The sequence below is a fragment of the Strongylocentrotus purpuratus genome, unplaced genomic scaffold, assembly GCF_000002235.5.
Source record: "Strongylocentrotus purpuratus isolate Spur 01 unplaced genomic scaffold, Spur_5.0 spur5_scaffold_1, whole genome shotgun sequence".
In the NCBI taxonomy this organism is placed as follows: Eukaryota; Metazoa; Echinodermata; class Echinoidea; order Camarodonta; family Strongylocentrotidae; genus Strongylocentrotus; species Strongylocentrotus purpuratus.
Genome location: NW_022145594.1, coordinates 18,448,460 through 18,458,163, shown reverse-complemented (window position 1 = coordinate 18,458,163; position 9,704 = coordinate 18,448,460). Strand labels below are relative to the sequence as shown.

Below are 9,704 nucleotides of genomic sequence, written 5' to 3'. Positions count from 1 at the left end.
GACCATGATGAGATCAAAGTGAAGAAACATTTACGGAATGTTATTGAGACGACATTGATGGAGACAACACAATGAATTCGTTAAGAAAACGATGAATGTCCATCCGTAATAGGTCTATGCTGTAATTTAGGGTTAGATTACCATTTAATCATCACTCATTGCACTAAGCGAATACGATTTACATGTAGGGTTTGCTAAAGAATGTATCGTATTGAACTACATATGTTGATATTGTCTTTTCAATACTGCAGAAACTGTTGGACAAACCGTGCTTTTACCAATAGCGCTTCACACAACGCATGAAGTTCCCTGTGTATATCCTGCACGTGCTGAAAGCATACTGGCAGTTTTTTGGCACAAAAGCTTTCATTCTGAGGAATTCGTGAAAGATGGAGGAGCAGTAGCATGGTGGTTCTATGGGGAGACTGGGAGCTTACAGGGATATAACATAACAGATGATTTTGCAATGGTAATGCGCAATGTCAACATTACTGATAGAGGCCTATACAGATGTCAGGTTACTCCACCTGGAAACGTTGATGATTATATACATGATGTCAACATTGAAGTTTATGGTAAGTTGTTGTTGTTGTTGTTTGTGTTTTTGACATCCAGTCAATGAGTGATTTCAAGTTAGGTGTTAGTGTTAGTGTTTAGAGCAGTCAAGAGCTCTTAAATCGAGCAAAAAAAATGCTGATGAAATTAAGAGCTCGATACCGATATCAATATTAATAGCTTAACACCATTGTGCGCACTGTAACTTTGCCACACAGACTTGATTTCAAGACGATGATTTACAAATAGTACATCAAAACTAAAGATATCATGAAAAGTACAGAATAAATTTACACTTATTTCTCTGGTCTTATAAAATAACACATTTTACACAAAAGAATGTATGGATCACATAGTAAAGGACCTGTTTCACATATTTGTATTTGATCGTCAGACAATTAATTAGCGTCGTTCGTGCATTGACTGTTGTGCGGGTACAACACTAACACCTAACTGGAAATCAACATTTGCTTGATCCCTAGAGGCTAGTGTTAGTGATTTGTGTACGTAAAATATTAACACCAGCCACAAAGGTCGGTTCAGCAGGCGACAATTTTGCAAAATCGATAACACTAGCTACCGGAAGTTGACGATATTCATAGGTCAAAGCCTTAACACCAGCTGATTTCCATTTCGGTGTTTCGGGCTGGTGTTCGTGTTTACTTAACACTAACAACAGCCCTAAACACCCATCTTGAAATCGCTCAATGTTGACTATGTAAGCCTAGTCTAGTTCTTAACTCGCGTCGAGGTAGTCGAGTCGTAATAATTCCGAACTTGGAAACTATGTGCGCATGTGCTTCGCTGGTCCACTGCTTGGGTGGGGAGTGTATCATCCCGGTCAACCCTGCTACGTACATTGAGCAAACTTGTCAATCCTTGCCACTTGAGTTCCTTGTTTTGGCCGATGTTGTTCTATCAAGAACGAGCAAAGGAAAATGTTTAACAAATTGTACATACAATTCTACAAAACAAATAGAACAGAAGTATGCACTGGAAATATAGACGGATATACAGTGACAAACATTACAGATGCGTTGACAGTTACACGAACCATATTACGTACATATAGTACCTCACTATAATACTTAATTATAACGTTCCCTGTGGAATTTTGTCTAGGACTATAAGGAATAAGAGAGAGGGGGTTAGAGGATATCGTATTTCTTTGTTTTTTTCGTACATATCTTAATATAATCCGTGATTCTTTTGAGGGAGTACATTTTCCAGGCTTAGTAGTGTATTCTTAATTCGTTGTCGTGTATACTTTCTCTGTCGAACTGTTTACAGTCAGTAATATAATTTGAATTTATTTTCTTCTTTCGGGGGGTACAATATAAACTAGAACCATTTGGATGTTTGCCCATTTTGAAAAGAGCTCAATCGATGGATTGTGCTTTCATCTGTTTTACTATGCAGGTTCAGTTCAAATGTAGGTCGGATTCTGGTTTAATATGATACCAAAATAAAAATTTTCACCTTGGTTTTGCCATTGCCTCATCGAGTTATCTTGGATTTTTAAGAGCGTCTCTTTACAGCTGGAAGGAAGAACAATTTCGATATCGTGTGTTATTGCTGTGTTGGCTATGCTGACGGTCTTCCCATTACCTGCAATACCACACTGGGATGGTATCCATTCACAACATACACTTCTGCCATTGTTTTCCATCTTTGTTAAAGTGTATATGATTTTAGACTCAATGGTAGGAGGCCCTTTTACATCAAATAAGTCCTTTAAAATGCTAAGGGGGTCTAAAAATATCACTGCTTTACTAAGTGTGTTTTCTTGAATCCACTGAAGAGCTAAAACAATTGTCATCTGTTCAGCGTGGAATATTCAATTTAATTCAATTCATTTCAATTCATTTATATATCTATTCAACCATCAAAATATAAATACAATCAAAATAAGTTAGATCAAAAATTTAGCAGAACATTAGTGATGGTTGGTGACCCTGGAGAAAGCAGGGCTTATAAAAGGGGCCACCAAATTGGAATACATACAAAGATAAAATGACCATCGAACATTAATATAAAGAAGGGAAAAGGAGAAGTACACTTCTTGCAGCAGCAGCAAAATCTATATCTAGATGTATATATGAGGGCAGATGGAAAGGAAGAGCGAACAAGAATATAAAGAAGTTAAGATTTTCCTGCTTAGCTTTTTGAATCTGGAAAGGGTTGAACTTGTTTTAATATCGTTGGGTAGTTTATTCCCTAACTTAGGAAAACGAATTTGAAATTAATTTGAGGCAACTGAAGAGCCAACCTGGGGTAAGTGTATTAAATTACTATTGACACTGAAGATTTACGTTTCGCCAGTTTTACCTCATATTTGGAAATGTACACGGCTGAACTTGTTTCTCATTCCTTATTCTTTGATCCAACTTTATATATATGTAGGTGTTCTGACTATTTTCCGTTTATGAGTTCAATTGTCCCAATTCTCATATCTTTGTTAAAAATTCTTTCTTTGACATAGTTTCTGACAGGTCAGTTGAAACAGTGGGGTGAGATTTGTAAAACCACGGAGAATATTTGGCTGGAATATATGATTCGATTGGCCCGTCTGGTCTGAGGGTCCACATATAAAAAGGAATTTCATCTTTCCAATGTAGGAGGCGATATTGCCAGCAATCCAGTAGACATTCTCTGGTAGGATGGTTTTGTCAGACGATTCGATGTTGACTCTTTTTTTTTTAGCTCATTAGAATCCGTCTGATTTTAAGCGGCATCTCTCCACATTCTATTTGTGATGTCGCTAATGAAGGGGAAAACGTTGTACCAGAGCATATATTTAGAGCTTGGAATCTGATGATATCTATTTATTTCGCATCCATAGTCCAATATAGATCTGATAAAAGAGTAAAATAGTACCCGTACCTTTTTTTTTATCTGCACCCCACCATGTTCCTGTTATGCATTTCAAAACATTCAGGCGCTGTATATATCTCGAAAATATGTTTTCTATGTGACTATTCCAGGAATGGTGAGAATCGAAATTCAAACTTAGGAACTTGAACTCGTTTACCACTTCAATTTATTTACATTGAAAAAAGGAGTGTATGCTTGGTGCAAGAACGATTTGAGAAAACTATGACTTTAGTTTTTCTGTAAGATTATTTGACTCCCCTTATGTTGCACCAACCGGTCAAGTTATTAAAGGGATCGTTTAACAATGTTAAATCTGAGATACACGGCCCCACGTATTATCAGTGACTGTGATATGGTGTAATATTGAAGCCCTAAAAAATTGCTCTTCAAAATGATCAAGAAGTGCCTCAAAAAAGTAAAAATCTTTGAGTGACCGGTTTTACCATACTTGCTTTCCCAATAGACTGTAGTGTTATGAAAACCGTTTGTCAAACGGTTTTCAAAATTTGTAATTCCAATCATAAATATCTTGATAATCAGACAGGCGATCGGCTTGTAAAAGCTTCTGACTGACCTAAAGGTTTATAATAATCATTGCAGCATGACCTAAATCCCTTTGAAGGGATCCGGTAACTTTGTTTCATTTTCTGAAACAAAATTCTGGATTTAGCTCATGCTGCAATGATAATTATAAACCTTTAGGTCAGTCAGAAACCCCATGACTTTTACAAGCCGATCGCCTGTCTGATTATCAAGATATTTATGATTGGAATTACAAATTTTGAAAACCGTTTGCCAAACGGTTTTCATAACACTACAGTCTATTGGCGTAAATGAGTATGGTAAAACCGGTCACTCAAAGATTATTATTTTTTTGAAGCACTTCTTGATCATTTTGAAGCGCAATTTTTTTAGGGCTTCCATATTACACCATATCACAGACACTGATAACACGTAGGGCCGTGTATCTCAGATTTAACATTGTTAAACGATCCCTCTAAGATCCAGTTGTAGTTGGTTATGAAGTTAAAGTTCATGTCTTGTTTCCATATTGCCACATCATCTGCGCATTGAAATAACTTTGAATGGCATATCGATTGGGGAAGGTCATGAACCAAAACATTAAAAAGGGAGGGGCTGAGGACACTGCCCTGTGGACTTCTGTTTGATTTAATGAAAGTTTCTGAGAAATTGCCATCAATTCGAACCTGGAATGTTCGGTTTGAAAGGAAATATTGAATCCATCCCAATGAGTGTTTGGAAAATCCCAAATCTAATAGTTTGATTAATAAACTACTTCTGAGAATGGAGTCGAACGCCTTTTCAAAGTCTATAAATGATGTTAATAGAACGTGTTTTCTGTTAGCCATAGCTTTAGCTACATCCGTGTCTAGATTTATGAGGTGGTCGAAAGTATTCCTACCTGTTTTAAAGCCACTTTGAATAGGATTCATACTGAGACTTTCAAATTACCCGTTAGGGCGGTTTTGATTCAATCTTTCCATTAGTTTGCAAATTACTAAAGTCAGAGTTATAGGGTAAACAGGGTTTAATTCCTTTTTAATAATTGAGACCACGATTTACTTATTTGTTATTTTGTTTTGTGTTTTTTCAGCCTTACCCAAAAGCTCTCCTACGATTAAATATGATCATCAGGCCAATGGATCTCATATAAGCTGTTCAATAAAAAACATATACCCGAGTGTCTCTCCAAAGTTAAATGTGCTCAGTGGTAGCACTACATCAGATGAACGGTCAGTCGTCAACAAAGATGGAACGTTCAACATGACTACCAGTACCTACATCCCATGCAGTGAGGAAGATTTGGCCGTAGAATGTTCATATTCTCACTTAAATTACGACAGTTCGTCTTTCTTGCGTACCCCCAGTTGTTTATTTAACGTTTCAGGTTAGTATTTCTTTTACATTATTAAAACGATTCAAACAACCAGAAATAAAAGTAATATAAGAGCGTCCGTTACTTCTTAAGGCGTTATTGCTGCCGAATAAATTATCGAATACATCCATGATGCATTAGTATTTCATCAGGGTGGCCGTTTACTATATTCTGGAATCATCTTTCTCGTTTATTATATCACTGTTTATGTTTATCCTTCATTCATCTAATTCACCCTTCCCCCCCCCCCCTTCCCTCATGGTTTGCATTTTTAGTTCAATCCAGAATTTGGGGGTCATACCCATCACAGACAATTAATTAAAAGAAATTTAATGGACAGAAATCATTAAAGCGTGGCATCTGCCATATGCTAATAAAATATCGCTTTTCAGTCGAGATTTTTCAAAAAGATAGTGAGGAAAAATCCAACATCATTTTTATTATGTTTATCCATACAGTTACCGACTTGAATAATAGAGATCCTACCAGGGTGCGCTGGATAGGATGGACGACGCTCGGCGTAGATTGCGTTATCTTTATAGCCATCATGGCCATAGCGTTTGGAGTGCATAACGGTGAGTATTCTGAAAAGATTTGTGATTTGACATGCAGCTTTATAAGAATGAAATGAATTACAGTTAAAAATTTACCTTTGTCTATTTACACAAGTAGTATGTGTTATCACCTTTTTAAACGTCATTCTCGATTTTCCTTTCCTTATCCCAGGTCTTTTGAGTTTCAGTTGTCTCCATCACACCCAGGAGGGTGTTCGTCAAAAAGATGTGCAACGCATGAACAAAATGCCCCACTATGCAGCACTCATGGGGATAGCCCATGTAATCCTTTTCATCTCGGCAGTCATCTTTCTGGCAATAATCTAAAAAATAGCTTAAAGGACCCATGACATCGAAATACAAGTGTATTCCTGTTGATGTGCAGTCCTGCATACATTTCATGTTTTGATATGTAAACTTCTGAATTTTTTTATAATAGATTTTTTAATATATTTTGAAATATTTGTTTTTCAAACTTGCTAAGCTCCACCCCAAAATCCTCCAGATCTCATTACCCTTGTGACATCATCTGTCAGTCATCAATGAGCTAACTTGAGAAAGTGGCATTTAACTTTGCCAAAGCTGACCACCTGGTACAATACCACAAACAATAGATAAATTGATAAACTGATCAGACTTGTTAATCAGTCAGCCTCTCTTATCGATGATATATACACTACTGTATTTCATTCTTTTTACGTGTATATATATATATATATATATATATATATAACATCACTTTCCCATTTATAGTATTTCATGTCATACTGGAACTTTTTTGTTAGCAACTGTAATAAACGTAGATATCGCAAAGTAACACATGACAAATTAAAATCATTTACATGTGCCTCAATGAACATTGATACATTTGAAAACGTTGCCCCATTCCGGGATTTAGAGAAAGGGATTGCAGTCGTTTAGGAACTACCTTTACGATAGTAAACAAATTGCGTGTATACATGATTTTGATTCAACCCTCAAATAAATTAGTTTTGGTGTGCCCGCTTCTGTTAATTTTATGAAGGATATATTGTATTTAGGACAGCATATCTTCACCATTTGGGTGTTCATTATCTAGACAAGAAATTAACCTGGAAAGTTCAAATAGAATGTCTTCGCATACCGTCTTCGAGAAATTCAGCCTGAGGGGTAAGGAAACAGTTGAAACCGACTTTGAATCAATCCATGTTATGCTTCCACCATAGTCTACCTTTATCGTGCCTTTAATATCTTAGTCAATAATATGTATATATGTATCTGTATGAGGGAACGGCTTTATAGTCCTTATGGACAAAACCAATGTTGTACAGGAAGGAATTGTAAATATAGAAAATAATGTTGAATTCAGTATGTACTACACATGACCCTTTCTGTAAATGTAATATTATACAGGTGCTCAAGATAATTGATTTGTGATTCTACAATCTTGAAATATTTAACGTATACATTTTTCTAAGGTAATTCACCAGATGGTTCCGTAGTAGAAGATATCGACTTTCAATGTTATACACTCGTCCGCTATTATCTTAATTGTGGATGTTCCTTTTTCTTCCTCCCCATATTCTTCTTCTTCGTTCTCTTCCTCTTCTTGTTGTACTTCTTCTTCATTTTTCTCCTCTTCTTATTCTTCCTCTTTCTTCTCTTCTTTCACTTCTTCTTCTTCCTCTTCCTCCTCTTCTTTCACTTCTTCTTCTTCATCTTCTTCCTCTTGTTTATCGTATTCTTCTCCTTCTGTATCATCTTCTTATGGTATTATGCTTTTTCTTCTTCTGTGTATTTACGTGTACGTATTTTAATTTTCTTAATATTTTTGTCATGTAGCACGTAACGGCCACGGTTTCATTGTTATCTATATCGTCATCAATTAATGAATACAGGTATGTTACACTTTTTATTTTAGTCTTGAGCAATATTGTGGTGATTTCAATTTTATATTCGGTCTTACTTTATTCCCAAACATATTTTGGGGTACATTAATTCTTTACTCGAATGGTAACTGAAAGCGCCAACTGCAGCACCCCGCTCCCCGGTGACCATAGGCCCTACGTGTTTACTGATCATTGTAATAATATAACTACATAAAACAATACAGAATCTGAATCAAAATATGAGAATGTTTGGGTTATGATGATGTTTCATTGTAATATTGTATCACTTACCTATATATCCAAACATACTATCACCGAATGATGAAGTTATAAAAATGGAGAAATAATTTTTTTTTTCTTTGTATTACTTATATTTAATAGGAAATAAGCGTGTGAACTTTGTTATTCTTTTCATAAAGCCTTTGGAAGTAATACTAAAAGACACTAACCCAGCAAAATATTTATGTCTTGTAATTGAATATTAGTTTAGGAATCCAAATGATAACTTTCACTTGTAAAAGTTTACTGTGTACATTTCTACCATTTTCTGCATTTGTATGCATCGTTATGTGCTTTTAAATTGTATTTGATGGCAATAAATGAATAAATAAATACACAAAATAATAACTCTACAGAAAAAAAACTATATAAATATTGTAGAGATCATACACTCTTACAAATATCGGGTAAAAATGTTTCATGAGGGTATTTATGTATCTGCCCAACTTTTGACAGTTTCTTGGTTAATATTTTTGCCCATTTTGAATTAACTATGGTGTCTTTCATTCATGAAGAGGCTAACGAAAAAATGAACAAACCTGGCTTGATTACGTGTGTAACAGGTGAAACAATGAGTAATAATGGGCTCACCTTTAATGGATATCGGTATGGTAAAGAATGTTTGGAGGCAACCACAATGAGGGAGATAAGGACATACATTGAACCATCATACATTTAATAATCATAGTTGATTAGTTAGTTAGGAGATATTCATAAAAAATCAATTACAGCTCAAGACATCAAATTGCATGAAAATGGAAAAGGATCAATCGAAATGTGCATTCATACTATTTAATTATAACAGCTATTGTAGACATCTGATAGCACGGGCCAGAAACTTGGAAGGCCAGGGAGAAGAGAGAGAGGGGGAGAGAATAATAGAAATAAAGCAAGAGAGAAGGAAATGGAATGTCATATAAAAGGTGAACAAAAATACATGTTAAAGGGATAGTTGAGTTCTGTTTTCAGACTGCAAATGCCTTCAAAGTGCATGGTTATTGCTCTTATTCTTATCTATGACATTTATAGTGCCCTTTTAGAACCTAAAAATGCTATGAAGGTAATTTTAGACCCCAAAATGTGTGAAATTTAGCCAATACGATCATACCAATTCAGCTCCACTTTGAGAAAAAAAACACGGTGACCGTTAATTAATTATTTAATTAAAAACAACAATACATGAGCCGGCTAATTGTGGGTAATATAAGGAACATGAAAATGCCAACAAAAAAGCCAACATCGGCATTGACTGAAATACGACGTAAAAGGAGTTATTTCGAGTTTTTTTCAACGGTTTTTCAAACTTTTCAAAATATCTAATATTTGTGGTGGTACACAAGTATTAGAAATCGTTATATTTCAGCCGTCTCTGAACCGATGTTGATCAAACAAAGATGATTTTGTCATTTAAATATTATGTTTTTTCAATTTTGACACTCAGTTTTTCATTATCTCACAAGAAAATTAGTTTGTGTAGCGCCCTCTGCAACAGAACTCAACTATCCCTTTAAGGCCCTCGTAAAAGAAAATGAGGAATAAAATGAGACTCATCGGTATCGTGGTTATAACAGCACCTTCAGAAAGAGAGAGAGAGGCGTAAGTCAAAAGGTGAAGGGAGAGAAGGAGAGGAGAGAAAGCGAGGGAAATGGAGAGAGGGAGAGGTTAATGTCAAAAGGT

At 35.5% G+C, this 9,704-nt stretch overlaps 1 protein-coding gene across 1 annotated transcript; it reads left to right on the top strand.

Annotated features, from left to right (window-relative positions):
* The first annotated feature begins 257 nt into the window (after window positions 1–257).
* LOC100893203 lies at window positions 258–6,266 on the top strand. The gene is made up of 4 exons (XM_030978974.1): window positions 258–575; window positions 5,045–5,338; window positions 5,785–5,901; window positions 6,053–6,266. The coding sequence occupies exons 1-4, from the start codon at window positions 467–469 to the stop codon at window positions 6,205–6,207; spliced, it is 675 nt and encodes a 224-aa protein (XP_030834834.1). The 5' UTR covers window positions 258–466; the 3' UTR covers window positions 6,208–6,266.
* The last annotated feature ends 3,438 nt before the right edge of the window (window positions 6,267–9,704 follow it).